The sequence below is a fragment of the Kogia breviceps genome, chromosome 3, assembly GCF_026419965.1.
Source record: "Kogia breviceps isolate mKogBre1 chromosome 3, mKogBre1 haplotype 1, whole genome shotgun sequence".
NCBI classification, from domain to species: domain Eukaryota; kingdom Metazoa; phylum Chordata; class Mammalia; order Artiodactyla; family Physeteridae; genus Kogia; species Kogia breviceps.
In genome coordinates, this window is record NC_081312.1 from 148,580,025 (window position 1) to 148,599,117 (window position 19,093).

At 41.9% G+C, this 19,093-nt stretch overlaps 1 protein-coding gene across 1 annotated transcript in view; it reads left to right on the forward strand.

Annotated features, from left to right (window-relative positions):
• The window catches only part of MYO5C (myosin VC), a 115,094-nt gene that overhangs the window by 78,062 nt on the left and 17,939 nt on the right, over nt 1-19,093 (forward strand). Inside the window, exons 31-34 of the mRNA XM_067029857.1 lie at nt 890-953; nt 4,124-4,292; nt 7,879-7,966; nt 18,056-18,154. Of these exons, the coding sequence (XP_066885958.1) occupies nt 890-953; nt 4,124-4,292; nt 7,879-7,966; nt 18,056-18,154 (420 nt within the window). The remainder of the gene's footprint in view (nt 1-889; nt 954-4,123; nt 4,293-7,878; nt 7,967-18,055; nt 18,155-19,093) is intronic.

The following is a 19,093-nucleotide window of genomic DNA, read 5'->3' on the forward strand; positions in this document are numbered from 1 at the left end:
GGCTGGGTGGACAGTACATTAAGGTTCATAGGCATTTAAAGGTGGCAGCTGCCTTCAGGGTGCATTGATTGTTGGCAAGTAAGAATTCGGGCACCAGTATTGCTTGATATCCCTATTTTTAAAGAAAAACCAGAGGGGCTTCCCTGGTGGCGCAGTGGTTGAGAATCCGCCTGCCGATGCAGGGGACACGGGTTCGTGCCCCGGTCCGGGAGGATCCCGCGTGCCGCGGAGCGGCTGGGCCCGTGGGCCATGGCCGCTGGGCCTGCGCGTCCGGAGCCTGTGCTCCGCAACGGGAGAGGCCACAACAGTGCGAGGCCCACGTACCGCAAAAAAAAAAAAAAAAAAAGAAAAATAAATAAATAAATAAATAAAGGTGGCAGCTGCCTTCAGGGTGCATTGATTGTTGGCAAGTAAGAATTCGGGCCCCAGTATTGCTTGATATCCCTATTTTTAAAGAAAAACCAGAAATCCAGGTTTTTATGTGAAATATCACAATTTTTAAATAATGGCTTGAAAAGTTTTGTATGTTTGTTTGTTTTTGCGGTACGTGGGCCCCTCACTGCTGTGGCCTCTCCCGTTGCGGAGCACAGGCTCCGGACGCGCAGGCTCAGCGGCCATGGCTCACGGGCCCAGCCGCTCCGCAGCATGTGGGATCCTCCCAGACCGGGGCACGAACCCGTGTCCCCTGCATCGGCAGGCAGACTCTCAACCACTGCGCCACCAGGGAAGCGCGAAAAGTTTTTAGACACTGTTCAGACCACATAAAAGCTAATCTGTAGCTGCGTACAGTTTAGAACCCCTGATAGCTGAAAATATGAAAATACGACCAAACCCAAATCAGAATGCTGTGACATGGCCACCAAAGGACTGATAGTTCTTCTCATTATAGGAAAACTAGCAGAGTTGTCTCATCAGTTGAATCACAATCAGGAAGAGGAAGGAATGCAAAGAAAGTAAGTATCATCGTGCATGTACCTCAGGTTCACATTCATGTAATGCTTTTCTGAAATTGTGTGTGATACCAAAGAAAGGTTATTAAACCAAAAAAGCAAGGTGTTAATTAAGATATATAATTTGTTAGCATTCAAGTGTGAAGAAAAGAAATACTTGTGTACACACACACACACACACACACACACACACACACACACACACACACCCTTCTCTGGGAGAGTGTATGAGAAATGAAACAACATTGGTTGCCTGCAGGGAAGGTAACTGGGTGGCTGGTGCACAGGGGAGGGAGGAGACTTACTTTTCACTGTGTAGACTTTTATACCCTTAGAACATTATGCCATATGCATGAATTATCTCTTCAGAAAAAATTGATTACATAAGATCATGTGAAAGAGAACAGTTTCTCTCTCAGCAGACCACTTAGGGTAAGGCTTAAAATCCATGTTGATAGAGAATCTTCATCGATAAACACCCCAGATTACACCCTGACCAACAGAGGGCCTGGTAGAGCCTTGTGAGGAAACTGTTTTGCCACCAGCTGGATGAGATACTTTTTTTTAAATGGTGGGGTTTTTTGTTTTGGGGGTTTTTTTTTTTAACATCTTTATTGGAGTATAATTGCTTTACAATGGTGTGTTAGTTTCTGCTGTATAACAAAGTGAATCAGCTAAACATATACATATATCCCCATTTCCCCTCCCTCTTGCGTCTCCCTCCCACCCTCCCTATCTCACCCTTCTAGGTGGTCACAAAGCACCGAGCTGATCTCCCTGTGCTATGCAGCTGCTTCCCACTAGCTATCTGTTTTACATTTGGTAGTGTATATATGTCATTGCTACTCTCTCACTTTGTCCCAGCTTACCCTTCCCTCTCACGTCCTCAAGTCCATTCTCTACATCTACGTCTTTATTCCTGTCCTGCCCCTAGGTTCATCAGAACCATTTTTTTTTTAGATTCCATATATATGTGTTAGCATATGGTATTTGTTTTTCTCTTTCTGACTGACTTCACTCTGTATGACAGACTCTGGGTCCATCCACCTCACTACAAATAACCCAATTTCATTCCTTTTTATGGCTGAGTAATATTCCATTGTATACATGTGCCATATCTTCTTTATCCATTCATCTGTCGATGGACACTTAAGTTGCTTCCATGTCCTGGCTACTGTAAATAGTGCTGCAATGAACATTGTGGTACATGACTCTTTTTTTTTTTTTAAACATCTTTATTGGAGTATAACTGTTTTACAATAGTGTGTTAGTTTTTCCTTTACAACAAAGTGAATCAGTTATATATATACGTATGTTCCCATATCTCTTCCCTCTTGCATCACCCTCTCTCCCACCTTCCCTATCCCACCCCTCTAGGTGGTCACAAAGCACAGAGGTGATCTCCCTGTGCTATGCGGCAGCTTCCCACTAGCTATCTAATTTACATTTGATAGTGTATATATGTCCCTGCCACTCTCTCACTTTGTCACAGCTTACCCTTCCCCCTCCCCATATCCTCAAGTCCATGCTCTAGTAAGTCTGTGTTTTATTCCCGTCCTACCACTAATCTCTTCATGACATTTTTTTTTCCCTTAGAGTCCATATATATGTGTTAGTATACGGTATTTGTTTTTCTCCTTCTGACTTAGTTCACTCTGTATGACAGACTCCAGGTCTATCCACCTCATTACAAATAACTCCGTTTCATTTCTTCTTATGGCTGAGTAATATTCCATTGTATACATGTGCCACATCTTCTTTATCCATTCATCTGTTGATGGACACTTAGGTTGCTTCCATGTCCTGGCTATCGTAAATAGAGCTGCAATGAACATTTTGGTACATGACTTTTTGAATTATGGTTTTCTCAGGGTATATGCCCAGTAGTGGGATTGCTGGGTCATATGGTAGTTCTATTTTTAGTTTTTTAAGGAAACTCCATTACTGTTCTCCATAGTGGCTGTATCAATTTACATTCACACCAACAGTGCAAGAGGGTTCCCTTTTCTAAAAATGTTTTTGAAGCTATTTTAATTCAATGCTTTTGTAATAAAGTATAGATTTACTTATTTATACATAACTCAAGTTAGAATTACAATTTTAGAGTTTCACGCTCATTAGTAAGGTACCATTTTATATCCTAGTGTTTTTCCATATCACAAAACATTGCTCATATCAAATAATATTTTTTATAACTTAGATTAGATTACAGTTTTGTATGGTAAAGGTATTTTGTAAAGCTCTATAATCTTCAGAAAAGTCAATTAACCTGACTTCTTCACTGGGTATTTTTTTTTTTTTTTTTTTTTTTGCGGTATGCGGGCCTCTCACTGCTGTGGCCTCTCCCGTTGCGGAGCACAGGCTCCGGACGCGCAGGCCCAGCGGCCATGGCTCACGGGCTTAGTCGCTCCGCGGCATGTGGGATCTTCCTGGACCAGGGCACGAACCCGTGTCTCCTGCATCGGCAGGCGGATTCTCAACCACTGCGCCACCAGGGAAGCCCCCTTCACTGGGTATTTTATTCACAGTCATTTCTAAGTCATCCTCATCAGATTAAAGTTGACTCCCATATTATTATTTAAATCATCAGAGGAATAGATGTCAAATTTGTCATCAGTGTTCCATTCCAATTTAAAAATCCTTAAGATACTTGATTTTAAGAACAGTAAATGGACACTCTATGTCCCAGAGAGCATTTTTCATCATGTGACTTCTTTGGTAGGATTGGGGCCACATGAGGGCCCAAAACAGTACGAAAGTGGTGAGCACCATTTTAGAACTCTTTGGATTGGTTTTTCTTCTCTCTCTGATCGCTGGGTTTTGGAGTAGCTGTTCCCGGTCTTTTCACAAAGGAGATAATTATTGAGCTTTTGGTCATAAGGGTGTAAGTGGATATGGATGTCCCGTGGGAGCAGTCAAAGGGTGTAGGCAGGTGGGGACAAGAACTTCTTACCAGGTTAAGGAGACTGGAGCAGAGGTGGACTTTTATACCCCATCAACCCTGATCTCTTCCTCCCACTTTGAGCACTCCCCTATTCAGGTACCACTTGCTTTACACATAAAATGGCCAAAGTATTTTTCCATCTTTGGAAAGGTCACTGTTTGCTATGACAATGAGAGACAATTTCCATGTTGGTCAAACTGATATCAAAATTTCCTAATCCTTTTCTCAGAACCATAGAAGCCCCTAATGAAATACATACCAAAGAGAAAGAGAAGCTGATGGATAAGATTCAAGAAATGCAGGAGGCCAGCGAGCACTTGAGGAAACCACTTGAAACTGAAAGTGAAGTCAAGAGTAGTTTCCAGCAGGAAGCATCTCGCCTTACTGTGGAACACGGGGTGAGGAGTTTTGTCACTTGTTGATAAGTGATGCCTGCATATGCAGGCATCACTGAAGGGGGTCAGGCCACCTAAAACATGCGATGAGCAGGATCTGCCTCCCACCAGAGCATTCTGTTTCCTTATCTCAAATGACTGGTGGTCTCTGAGGTTACAGCTGCCTCAGGGGAGCCTGGGAATTGACGAGGGCTGAGAGAGGACGGGTGGCGAGGACCTTGAGCACTGTCCCATGGACGGCACCCATCTGAGATGACGACGCCCTGGCCCAGAGCACCTTGGGGGTGATAGGCTGATGTGTGACCTTCTCTGAGCAGAGCTTACCCCAACAAAGGCCTATGCTTGCTTCTGGGGGGTGTGCCCTTCCTGCAGTTTTCAGAGTCAAAATGTTCTTTTGTGCAATGGTCATGATAGTAGATGACTGACTTTTTAACTTGTGAAAATCTTCATCAGATTGTCAATGCCCTTGTCAAAATGATATTTGGCAACTCTGTCAGCTTCCAGCAATTCTTTTGAAATTGCATTGGTGTGTGAAACCCACAAGAATGAGAAGCACCAAAGTAGCAGATGGGGTGCTTTCCTGGGAGGTGGATGCTCACAGGCCCCTTCCTGGCCTGGCAACCTCCAAGACCATGACCCGGGAGGGCTCACCCGGGCATTGGTCAGCCTGCACATGTCCACGGGCCCTGCTCCCTGTCGTCAGGGTCCCTCATTTCCTATCTCACAAGAAAAACATGATAGGGTAAAATCACATTTTGCCATGTCAGGATTCAACTTTGAAGAGGAATCCAGAGAGTTTAACATTTAATAGGAAGTAACACATTCCAGTCAGGGCACCTGGATGAGGACCATCTTTTATGAGCGGGGGGTGCACGTTTCTCAGAGAATAAGTTTCTCAAATCACACTGGGTAAGCAACTGCCTGCTGAACGTGAGAGGCTGTCCCACCTTCTGCCGCTGTGTTTGCGTGTGTTTCCCTGGGGTCTCAGCAGGAGCCAGTGGTGAGGGAGAGGGTAGGTGGGTGATCATGTGTGTTGCACATCTTGTCCTGTGTGAGCCTTCACTCAGCTGTGAGAGTGTGGCTCTGGGTGTTGTCAATGCCTGAGCTGTGTGGGATTTGTGTGAGTTTGTTTCTGATGCTCCGGGAAGAGTGAGGTGTCCCACTCAGTGCCCCTCCTCAGGAGCCCCCCGCCTCATGTGTGTGGCTCTCCTCCCAGGCAGGGAAGGGCTGGACCTGTTTCTTCCCCAGTGCATGGAGCTGGGGACCAGTCATATCTACGTGTTCGTTCTAACACACTATTCCTGAACCCGTCAGTAGCCTCAGTGTTACAAGTGAATAGATGAATATAATTTCTATATCTTAGGTGGCGACTTCGCCCACAAATGAGACTTAACTGTATTAGTTGCCTAGAGCCGCCATAACAAATTACCACAAACTAGGGGCTTAAAACAACAGAAACTTGTTCTCTCACAATGTGGAGGTCAGAAGTCCAAATTCAAGGTGTCAGCAGGGCCACACTCCTCCAAGGTCTGTAGAAGAGAGTCCTTCCTTGCCTCTTGCAGCTCCTGGTGGTTCCTGGCATTCCTTGGTTTGTAGTTTAATTCCACTCTCTGCCTGTTCTTCCTATGGCCTTGCCTCTCTGTGTCCTTTCTTGTCTGTTATAAGGACAGTCTCACTGGATTTAGAACCCATCCTGATCCTCTGATCTCACGTTGATCCTTAGTTTAATTGCAACTGCGAAGACCCTATTTCCAAGGAAGGTCACATTCTGGGGTTCTAAGTGGATATGAATTTTGAGGGGACACCATTCAGCAAAGAAAATCATTACTTTAAAAGGGAAAAAACAGGGCTTCCCTGGTGGTGCAGTGGTTGAGAGTCTGCCTGCCGATGCAGGGGACACGGGTTCGTGCCCCGGTCCGAGAGGATCCCACATGCCGCGGAGCGCCTGGGCTCGTGAGCCATGGCCGCTGAGCCTGTGCGTCCGGAGCCTGTGCTCCGCAATGGGAGAGGCCACAACAGTGAGAGGCCCGTGTACTGCAAAAAAAATAAAATAATATAATATAAAAAAATAAAAAGGAAAAAACAGTTTAAGTGAGTTTTAGTCTCACTATTTATCAGAGATATTCAAACTTAAAACGAGGTATTATTTTGCCTCTCAAATAATAGTGATCTTATGGTGCTGGTGAGAACACCCTGAAGGGGGCCCTGTCACATATGGTTCCCGGGGATAGAAATTGGTGTCCACTTTCTCAAAGGTAGTTTGGAGGCAAATATCAGGAACCTCTGGAAGTGCATTTCCTAACACTGGTAGTGTTATTAGTCACAGAAAAAATTAGTAAATGAAAGGATGTCCAACAGTAGTGGGTAGATTAAGTGATTATATATCATATGACTTAACCATTAAGATGACAGTTTGGTATATTATCAATGACAGAGGGAAATACCTGCAATATAATGAAAGAGAAACATAGGATGTAAAACTTTACATGCAGTATGACCCAATTTTATACAATGTATATGTGCCATATTGGGGGGGGGGAAAGAATGAAATAAATCAAAATGTGAACAGTGATTTCCTCCAGGTTCTCCAGGATTGATGGGTAACTTTATTAATTTTTAGATATATTATAGAATAGACTCAAATAGAAAGGAAGAAACTGTACCCACACCCTCACTTATAAGGCCAGATAAAGTTCCTCGTGTGTTTGACAGAGACACAGAACTGTAGTGGGGACAGGTGGCCACTGAGTAGACACAGCACAACTTCCCTTGGCTCTGAGAGTCACCCGAGAGCCCAAGCTGCAGTGACTGACTGTGTGGTAGGCATTGCTGGAGCAGAGAAGCCTGAATCCTTTCTGTGTCAAAACCCTTGGAATTCAGGAAAAACCTATACACTCTGTGCCCTTTATAGGAAATATTTACAGGCATCCAAGACTCTCCTGGTTCTTGAGCCAAATTCAGCATGGGCTGAGCCACCCCCTCATCAGGAAGGAGACACAAAGCCAGCACCCAAATCTCTGAAGTTTCTCTGCCTGTAGCTTCTGACATCCAGAGAGCCCATTTGCACACCTGCATATTTTAAAATTCTCTACAATGGGCATTACTTTATTAAGGGAAAATTAGATCAAGTTAACTGTGGTCTCTCTGTACAATAGGATATTATTCAGCCACAAAAAGGAGTGAAGTAGTGATACCTGCTATAGCATGGATGAACCTTGAAAACATTATGCCAAGTGAAAGAAGCCAAACATGAAAGGCCACATGTTGTATGATTCCATGTATACTGAATGTCCAGAACAGGCAAATATGTAGACACAGAAGGTAGATTAGTGGTTGCCAAGGGCTGGAAAGGAATAGGAGGACAAAGGGGTGCCAGCTAAAAGTTACATGTTTCTTTCTAATGTGATGAAAATATTCTGGAATTAGATGATAGTGATGGTTGCACAACTAAGTATACTAAAAACCATTGAGTGTACACTTCAAATGGGTGAACTGTTTGGTGTGTGAATTATAGCTCAGTAAAGCTATTACCAAAAAATAGGTTAAGATGCTTCTGAGCTAATGTCCTTGTTTCTTTTGATTTCTGTAGGATCTTGAAGAAGTGTTAGACATGAAGGACAGAGTGATTAAAAAGTTACAAGATCAAGTGAAGACTCTAACCAAGACAATTGAAAAAGGTAGAAAAAATAACATTCACTTTCCTACTTTTTGAAGTTTCAGCTAAGGTCCGCATGTGTTGACATGTTATTTCCTGATGTGGTCCAAAGAATTTGAAAACCAAAGGAATGGGTCTCAACTGGTGGGTTTGGGGCTCAGTGATGGGCTAATGGAAGGATCCTTCAAGGCAGGAAGATAGCTCACCACCTCTCAGATGATACCAGATATGCTCATGCAATTGTAAGGGACACCCTGGAATGACTACTTTTAACCTCTTTCTCTGTTAGCTCTCTCCTTGTAAAAGTGAAAATGTGAAAAAGTTTCTAATTTAATGGCTTTAAAATTTATTTCCTCTCTCAGTGACATGGAATCAATATCCCAGTTTCTATTAGAAAAAAGAAGTAGACAACTAAGAAGCTGGACAGCAGTCCTAAACATGGACTGAACTGCACACTGAGTGTCCTCATGAGCTCCTGGGAAAAGGACCCTCTGCCTTTCTTTCCTTTGCCCACTTCTTTTTTTTTAAACATCTTTATTGGAGTACAGTTGCCTTACAATGGTGTGTTAGTTTCTGCTGTATCACAAAGTGAATCAGCTATACATATACATATATCCCCATATCCCCTCCCTCTTGCGTCTCCCTCCCACCCTCCCTATCTCACCCTTCTAGGTGGTCACAAAGCACCGAGCTGATCTCCCGGTGCTATGCGGCTGCTTCCCACTAGCTATCTATTTTATATTTGGTAGTGTACGTATGTCCATGCCACTCTCTCACTTCATCCCACCTTACCCTTCCCCCTCCCCGTGTCCTCAAGTCCATTCTCTCCATCTGCATCTTTATTCCTGTCCTGCCCCTAGGTTCTTCAGAACCATTTGTTTTTTCTTTTTTAGATTCCATATATATGTGTTAGCATATGGTATTTGTTTTTCTCTTTCTGACTTACTTCACTCTGTATCACAGACTCTAGGTCCATCCACTTCACTACAAATATCTCAATTTTGTTTCTTTTTATGGCTGAGTAATATTCCATTGAATATATGTGCCACATCTTCTTTATCCATTCATCTGTTGATGGACACTTAGGTTGCTTCCATGTCCTGGGTATTGTAAATAGAGCTGCAATGAACATTGTGGTACATGACTCCTTTTTTTTTTTTTTTAACATCTTTATTGGAGTATAATTGCTTTACAATGGTGTGTTAGTTTCTGCTTTATAACAAAGTGAATCAGTTATATATATGTTCGCATATCTCTTCCCTCTTGCGTATCCCTCCCTTCCCACCCTCCCTATCCCACCCCTCTAGGTGGTCACAAAGCACCGAGCTGATCTCCCTGTGCTATGTGGCTGCTTCCCACTAGCTATCTATTTTACATTTGGTAGTGTATATATGTCCCTGCCACTCTCTCACTTTGTCACAGCTTACCCTTCCCCCTCCCCATATCCTCAAGTCCATTCTCTAGTAGGTCTGTGTCTTTATTCCCGTCTTACCCCTAGGTTCTTCATGACCTTTTTTTTTTTCTTAGATTCCATATATATGTGTTAGCATATGGCATTTGTTTTTCTCTTTCTGACTTACTTCACTCTGTATGACAGACTATAGGTCTATCCACCTCACTACAAATAACTCAATTTTGTCTCTTTCATGGCTGAGTAATATTCCATTGTATATATGTGCCACATCTTCTCTATCCGTTCATCCGATGATGGACACCTAGGTTGCCTCCATGTCCTGACTATTGTAAATAGAGCTGCAATGAACATTTTGGTACATAACTCTTTTTGAATTATGGTTTTCTCAGGGTATATGCCCAGTAGTGGGATTGCTGTGTTGCATGGTAGTTCTATTTTTAGTTTTTTAAGGAACTTCCATACTGTTCTCCATAGTGGCTGTATCAATTTACATTCCTACCAGCAGTGCAAGAGTGTTCCCTTTTCTCCACACCCTCTCCTGCATTTATTGTTTGTAGACTTTCTGATGATGGCCATTCTGACCAGTGTGAGATGATTTCTCATTGTAGTTTTGATTTGCATTTCTCTAATGATTAATGATGTTGAGCATCCTTTCATGTGTTTGTTGGCAATCTGTATATCTTATTTGGAGAAATGTCTGTTTAGGTCTTCTGCCCATTTTTGGATTGGGTTGTTTGGTTTTTTGTTATTGAGCTGTGTGTGTTGCTTGTAAATCTTGGAGATTAATCCTTTGTCAGTTGCTTCATTTGCAACTATTTTCTCCCATTCTGAGGGTTGCCTTTTGATCTTGTTTATGGTTTCCTTTGCTGTGCAAAAGCTTTGAAGTTTCATAAGGTCCCATTTGTTTAGTTTTGTTTTTATTTCCATTTCTCTAGGAGGTGGGTCAAAAAGGATCTTGCTGTGATTTATGATTTATAGAGTGTTCTGCCTATGTTTTCCTCTAAGAGTTTAATAGTGTCTGGCTTTACATTTAGGTCTTTAATCCATTTTGAGGATTTTTTGTGTGTGGTGTTAGGGAGTGTCCTAATTTCATTCTTTTACATGTAGCTGTCCAGTTTTCCCAGCACCACTTATTGAAGAGGCTGTCTTTTCTCCATCATATATTCTTGCCTCCTTTATCAAAAATAAGGTGACAATATGTGCATGGGCTTATCTATGGGCTTTCTATCCTGTTCCCTGGATCTATATTCCTGTTCTTGTGCCTGTACCATACTGTCTTGATTACTGTAGCTTTAAGTAGTATAATCTGAAGTCAGGGAGCCTGATTCCTCCAGCTCCATTTTTCTTTCTCAAAATTGCTTTGGCTATTCAGGGTCTTTTGTGTCTCCATACAAATTGTGAAATTTTTTGTTCTAGTTCTGTGAAAAATGCCATTGGTAGTTTGATAGGGATTGCATTGAATCTGTAGATTGCTTTGGGTAATAGAGTCGTTTTCAGTGTCAATTCTTCCAATCTAAGAACATGGTATATCTCTCCACCTGTTCGTATCATCTTTAATTTCTTTCATCAGTGTCTTATAGTTTTCTGCATACAGGTCTTTTGTCTCCTTAGGTAGGTTTATTCCTAGGTATTTTATTCTTTTTGTTGCAATGGTAAATGGGAGTGTTTCCTTAATTTCTCCTTCAGATTTTTCATCATCAATGTACAGGAATGCAAGAGATTTCTGTGCATGAATTTAGTATGCTGCTATTTACCAAATTCATTGATTAGCTCTAGTGGTTTTCTGGTAGCATCTTTAGGATTCTCTGTGTATAGTATCATGTCACCTGCAAACAGTGACAGTTTTACTTCTTCTTTTCTGATTTGGAGTCCTTTTATTTCTTTTTCTTCTCTGATTGCTGTGGCTAAAACTTCCAAAACTATGTTGAATAATAGCGGTTGAGCGTGGACAATCTTGTCTTGTTCCTGATCTTAGAGGAAATGGTTTCAGTTTTTCGCTATTGAGAATGATGTTGGCTGTGGGTTTGTCATATATGGCATTTTTTATGTTGAGGTAAGTTCCCTCTATGCCTACTTTCTGGAGGGTTTTTATCATAAATGAGTGTTGAATTTTGTTGAAAGCTTTTTCTGCATCTATTGAGATGATCATATGGTTTTTCTCCTTCAGTTTGTTACTATGGTTTATCTCATTGATTGATTGACATATTTTGAAGAATCCTTGTATTCCTGGGATAAACCCCACTTGTTCATGGTGTGTGATCCTTTTAATGTGCTGTTGAATTCTGTTTGCTAGTATTTTGCTGAGTATTTTTGCATCTATGTTCATCAGTGATATTGGCCTCTAGTTTTCTTTCTTTGTGACGTCTTTGTCTGCTTTTGGTATCAGGGTGATGGTGGCCTCAAAGAATGAGTTTGGGAGTGTTCCTCCCTCTGCTATATTTTGGAAGAGTTTGAGAAGGACAGGTGTTAGCTCTTCTCTAAATATTTGATAGAATTCACCTGTGAAGCCATCTGGGTCCTGAGCTTTCGTTTGTTGGAAGATTTTTTTTTTTGGTGGTGGTGGTATGTGGGCCTCTCACTGTTGTGGCCTCTCCCATTGCAGAGCACAGGTTCCGGATGCACAGGCTCAGTGGCCATGGCTTACGGGCCCAGCCACTCCACAGCATGTGGGATCTTCCTGGACCGGGGAACCAACCCGTGTCCCCTGAATCGGCAGGCAGATTCTTAACCACTGCGCCACCAGGGAAGCCCGTGTTGGAAGATTCTTAATCACAGTCTCAACTTCAGTGCTTGTGACTGGTCTGTTTATATTTTCTCTTTCTTCCTGTTTCAGTCTCAGAAGGTTGTGCTTTTCTAAGAATTTGGGCATTTATTCCAGGTTGTCCAATTTATTGGTATACAGTTGCTTGTAGTAATCTCTCATGATCGTTTTGTATTTTTGCAGTGTCAGTTGTTACTTCTGCTTTTTCATTTCTAATTCTATTGATTTGAGTCTTCTCCCTTTTTTCCTTGATGAGTCTGGCTAATGGTTTATCAATTTTGTTTATCTTCTCAAAGAACCAGCTTTTAGTTTATTGATCTTTGCTATTGTTTCCTTCATTTCTTTTTCATTTATTTCTGATCTGATCTTTATGATTTCTTTCCTTCTGCTAGCTTTGAGGTTTTTTTGTTCTTCTTTCTCTAATTGCTTTAGTTGTAAGGTTAGGTTGTTTATTTGAGATATTTCTTGTTTCTTAAGGTAGGATTGTATTGCTATAAACTTCCCTCTTAGAACTGATTTTGCTGCATCCCATAGGTTTTGGGTCGTTGTGTTTTCATTGTCATTTGTTTCTAGGTATGTTTTGATTTCCTCTTTGATTTCTGCAGTGATCTCTTGGTTATTTAGTAGTGTACTGTTTAGCCTCCATGTGTCTATATTTTTTACAGATTTTTTTTCCTGTAATTGATAGTCGTGGTTGGAAAAGATACTTGAGACAATTTCAGTTTTCTTAAATTTACCAAGGCTTGATTTGTGACCCAAGATATGATCTATCCTGGAGAATGTTCCATGAGCACTTGAGAAGAAAGTGTATTCTGTTATTTTTGGATGGAATGTCCTGTGAATATCAATTAAATCCATCTTGTTTAATGTATCATTTAAAGCTTGTGTTTCCTTATTTATTTTCATTTTGGATGATCTGTCCATTTGTGAAAGCGGGGTGTTAAAGTTCTCTACTATGATTGTGTTACCGTCAATTTCCCCTTTTATGGCTGTTAGCAGTTGCCTTATGTATTGAGGTTCATAAATGTTTACAATTGTTATGTCTTCTTCTTGGATTGATCCCTTGATCATTATGTAGTGTCCTTCTTTGTCTCTTGTAATAGTCTTTGTTTTAAAGTTTATTTTGTCTGATATGCGAATTGCTACTCCAGCTTTCTTTTGATTTCCATTTGCATGGAATATATTTTTCAATCCCCTCACTTTCAGTCTGTATGTGTCCCTAGGTCTGAAGTGGGTCTCTTGTAGACAGCATATATATGGGTGTTGTTTTTGTATCCATTCAGCCAGTCTGTGTCTTTTGGTGGGAGCATTTAATCCATTTACATTTAAGGTAGTTATTGATATGTATGTTCATGTTACCATTTTCTTAATTGTTTTGGGCCTGTTATTTTAGGTCTTTTCCTTCTGTTGTGTTTCCTGCCTAGAGGAGTTTCTTTAGCGTTTGTTGTAAAGCTGGTTTGGTGTTGCTGAATTCTCTTAGCTTTTGCTTGTCTGTAAAGGTTTTAATTTCTATGTCAAATCTGAATGAGATCCTTGCTGGGTAGAGTAATCTTGGTTGTAGGTTTTTCCCTTTCATCACTTTAAATATGTCCTGCCACTCCCTCTGGTTTGCAGAGTTTTTGCTGAAAGATCAGCTGTTAACCGTATGGGGATTCCCTTGTATGTTATTTGTTGTTTTTCCCTTGCTGCTTTTAATATTTTTTCTTTGAAGTTAATTTTTGATAGTTTGATTAATATGTGTCTTCACATGTTTCTGCTTGGATGTGTCCTGCATGGGACTCTCTGTGCTTCCTGGACTTGATTGACTATTTGAAGTTTTCAACTATAATCTCTTCAAATATTTTCTCAGTCCCTTTCTTTTTCTTTTCTTCTTCTGGGACCCCTAAAATTCAAATGTTGGTGTGTGATGTTGTCCCAGAGCTCTCTGATACTGTCCTCAATTCTTTTCATTCTTTTTTCTTTATTCTGCTCTGCAGTAGTTATTTCCACTATTTTATCTTCCAGGTCACTTATCTGTTCTTCTGCCTCAGTTATTCTGCTATTGATTCCTTCTAGAGAATTTTAAATTTGATTTATTGTGTTATTCATCTCTGTTTGTTTGCTCTTTCATTCTTCTAGGTCCTTGTTAAATGTTTCTTGCAGTTTCTCCATTCTATTTCCAAGATTTTGGATCATCTTTACTATCATTACTCTGAACTCTTTTTCAGGTAGACTGCCTATTTCCTTTTCATTTGTTTGGTCTGGTGGGTTTTTACCTTACTCCTTCATCTGCTGTGTGTTTCTCTGTCTTCTCATTTTGCTTAACTTACTTACAGTGTTTGGGGTCTCCTTTTCGCAGGCTGCAGGTTCACAGTTCCTGTTGTTTTCGGTGTCTGCCCCCAGTGGGTAAGGTTGGTTCAGTGGGTTGTGTAGGCTTCCTGGTGGAGGGGACTGGTGCCTGTGTTATGGTGTATAAGGCTGGATCTTGTCTTTCTGGTGGGCAGGACTGCGTCCAGTGGTGTGTTTTAGGGTACCTGAAATCTTATTATGATTTTAGGCAGCCTCTCTGCTAATGGGTGGGGTTGTGTTCCTGTCTTGCTAGTTGTTTGGCATAGGGTGTCCAGCACTGTAGCTTTCTGGTCGTTGAGTGGAGCTGAGTCTTGGCGTTGAGATGGAGATCTCTGGGAGAGCTCTCACAGATTGATATTACCTGTGCCTGGGAGGTCTCTGGTGGACCAATGTCCTAAACTCGGCTCTCCCACCTCAGAGGCACAGGCCTTACACCCGGCCAGAGCACCAAGATGCTGTCAGCCACATGGCTGAGAAGAAAAGGGAGAAAAAAAGAAAGGAAGAAAAAAATAAAATAAAGTTACTAAAATAAAAAATAAATTATTTTAAAAAATTTTAAATTAAAAAGTAATTTAAAAAAAAGAAAGAAAGAAGAGAGCAACCAAACCAAAAAACAAATCCAGCAATGCTAACAAGCGCTAAAAACTATCCAAAAAAACCCCACAAAAATGGACAGACAGAACCCTAGGACAAACGGTAAAAGCAAAGCTATACAGACAAAATCACACAAGGAAGCCTACGGATACACCCTCACAAAAAGAGAAAAAGGGAGAAATTTATATATATATCTTTTGGGAAGTCTGAGGTCTTCTGCCAGCGTTCAGTAGGTGTTCTGTAGGAGTTGTTCCACATGTAGATGTATTTTTGATGTATTTGTGGGGAGGCAGGTGATCTCCACGTCTTACTGCTCTGCCATCTTGAAGGTCTCTCTCCCTTCACCCACTTCTGTGTCACTGAACTTTTCTGACTTCTCTCTTCTAACTCCCTTTACTCTTTTGTTCAGTATTGCTTCTTCCTCCCAACCTTTATCACTAAGGCTGTATCTTCAATTCTCTGTTGTTTTTACTGTATTCCTTTCTTTGAAGAGCTCCTTTACTATTATTTATTCAGCTCTCACCTCACATTTCATATGTCCAAAACCAAAATGAGGATCTTTCTGCTTCAGTAACTAATGATAAAGGTCAGTCTGCCCCCATGAGGGCAGAGACCTTGTCTGTCCTTCCCATTGCCCAGTGGTGTCCCCATTGCTGGAATGAATGAAGGAACTGCCATCGCTACATAAGGACTTCCAGAATCCACCTGCCATTCCTCACTTTTCCTGAGTCCCAGTCCCTTTTTGCCTCTAAGACTACTCCTTCACCTTTCTTTTATCACCTCCAACCCAGTGTGTCTAAAGTGGAATACATCAGCTTTCCTTCCTGTATTGTGTATCTATTGTCATATAACAAACTACCCCAAAATTTAGCAGGCATAAAGACGGAGATGTAGAGAATGGACTTCAGGATCTGGGGAGGGGGAAGGGTAAGCTGGGACGAAGTGAGAGAGTGGCATGGACATATATACACTACCAAATGTAAAACAGATAGCTAGTGGGAAGCAGCCGCATAGCACAGGGAGATCAGCTCGGTGCTGTGTGTCCACCTAGAGGGGTGGGATAGGGAAGGTGGGAAGGAGATGCAAGAGGGAGGAGATATGGGGATATATGCATGTGTACAGCTGATTCACTTTGTTATAAAGCAGAAACTAACACACCGTTGTAAAGCAATTATACTCCAATAAAGATGTTAAAAAAAAAAAACCTAAAAAACACAGTTTCTCAAAGTCAAGAATCCATAAGTGGCTTAGCTGGGTGGTCCTGGCTCTAAGTTGCAGTGAATTCATCAGCAGGGAAGCAGTCATCTGAAGGCTTAACTGGGGCTGGAGTGCCTGTCTCCAAGCTCATTCACATGGCTTTGGTCAGGAAGCCAGCCAGTACCTTTTGGACACTCCGTAGGTAGCACTAGCTCCCAAAGAATATGGTCAGATACAAGAGACCACACTTAAGAATACCCAAAGTATGATGTTCTTATCATGTATTTCTGCTTCATTTATTGTTCTTCCCAGTCCAGATGCAGTTCAGCAATCAGAGGTTATTCTTAGCATAAGCAGGTTGCTTAGTAAAACAGTTAACATTCTACCTTTATCCATCTCCAAGGGAACAGAGCTAGTAAATCAACAGGACAAACTCTCATGCAGTAGAAGAGAGTTCTGTTAACTCTTTACCTGGATTATCTTCTTTTTCATCCATCAGAGCCTACTCACTTTTCTTGGCCCAACTGGAGTGCTGCCTCCAAGAAGAATTTTTCAACAGTTCCAACCTACCTATGCGTACAGTCTTATGTCCCCTGTATTTATTTCGTATGGCTGCCTAACAAATCACCATAAAATTAGTGGCTTAATAAAACACAAGTCTTACAGTTCTAGAGGTCAGGAGTTCAAAATGGTCTTCACTGGGTTAAAGTCAACATGTCAGCAGGGCTTCTGTAGGTTTTAGGGGGAGGTTCTATTCTCTTGCCTTTTCCTTATTCTAGAGGCCACCCACTTTTACTGACTTATGGGCGTCTTCTACCATCTTCGAATTCAGCAGCATGGCACCTTTAAAATCTTTCTGACTCTCTAACCTGTGCTTCTGTGTACATCTCCTCCTCTCAGAATGGACATGAATCTTTGGGGACCAGAGGGCAGACTGTGGCCCACCCAAAGATGTCCATGTCCCAATCCCCAGAACCTGTGAATATGTTACCTTACATGGCAGAAGGGATTTTGCAGATGTGATTAAGTGAAGGATCTTGAGATGGAGACAGTCACCTGGATTATCCAGGTGGATTCAATGTATAATAATCACAAAAGACCTTATAAGAGAGGCAGGAATGACAGGGTGAGAGAAGGTGATATGACAGTGTAAGCAGAGAGAGAAAGATGTGATGATAGAAGCAGAGGTCAGAGTGATGTGGGGTAACAAGCCAAATCATGTGGGCAGCCTCTAGAAGCTGGAAAAGGCAAGAAATGAGTTCTCCCCTAGAGCCTCCAGAAGAAACACAGCTCTGCTGACACTTTGATTTTAGCAGTGTAAGATCTGTTTCAGTCTTATGACCTCCAGAAATGTAAAACTTTGTAAATTATATATTTTTTAAAATTGTGCTTTATGCCACTGAATTTGTGGCACCTTGTGATGGCACATAGGAAGCTAGTCCAGCCACCTTGGGATCATGCAGTTTGGTGTTTTGCACACCACATGTTTTGTGAATCTCGTTTCTTTAACTGTAACATCAGTGTCCTGAAGGCAAGAGCGTCATCCTGGATTGTTTTCATATCCCCACTGTGCTCGATATATACCAGGTGCTCATGAGGATATATACCAGCAGCTATACTCATTGACATACTCACAGATAAGAACCACTACCAGAAGAACTTCTTCAGGATTTAATAAAGTTTGCATTTATCAGAAAGTCACAGGAATTCATGGGCAAACCAGCCAGTATGGGATGGAAAGAGACAGAGTAGTCTCATTATAATGCTGGTGAAAGTTGTTTTTGTGTATTTAGTTGATTGTTTGCCTCTGCCTACAGCCAATGATGTGCACCTGTCCTCAGGACCCAAGGAGTGCCTTGGAATGCTGCAATACAAGAGAGAAGATGAGGCCAAGCTCATCCAAAACCTCATTCTTGGTAGTGAAACCTGGAACTCTGAATTTTTGCTTTATCTTTGAGAACTTGAGCATCAGCCATTGCTACAGTCTTGGGCAAGGGTATTTCTTCTTCTTCCTCCACTGCTTCTTCCCAACCTCACCACTGTTGACCACATAATTCTTTGTTTGGGGTATGGAGGGGCTTTGCACTGTAGAATATTGAGCAGTGTCATTGGCTTCTATTCTGTAGAAGCCAGTCGCAACCCCTAGCCATGACAATAAGAAATGCTTCCTGACATTGCCAGATGCCCTCTGGGGGTACCTTGCTTTCAGTTGAGAAGCACCGCCCTAACCTCTTCCCAAGTCTCATCACATGGTCAGGGTAGAAGACACATTTCCTCATCTTTGTGTCTCAGCACAGGAGCCACGGGAAAAGTAATTGTGGCTCCTTTGTTCCATCTGACTTCTGCTGAGAAATTTATTTGCAGGCAGTACGGTGGAGGCTTTCCAGCTATACATCAGTTACAGGAATCTCCCAGTGGGCATGCTCTAGGGTTGGTGGTCTTAGAAACAGTCTTACTAGACTGTCTTCACCATGAAAACCACATGGTTTTTCAGGGAAAAGGAGAAAAGCTGCCTCCCTATCAGTGGGTTTTAACATCTCAAAGCAGAGAGCCCATATGTAGCCTTACTCCTCTTGTCCTAATTGACTCCCCTCAGAGGACATGAGCACCCCTACCCTTTCCTTTCCACCCTCACTGGTGCACAGCTGTGGGGCCTCTTTGTTCCCCTGTCTTAATGCAGACATGGGGAGGTCTGTGTTTGCTTATCTTAACTTGTTCTATAAAGTTTCTATCTTCCCTTCATTCCCCCTCTGACTTCCAGCCATTCTCTTCTCCTCAAGACCAGCTGGTCCTCCTCTGCAGGACTCCTGTGTCCCTGTTTCCTCCATTCAAGGCAGATGCATGTGATTGCTGAG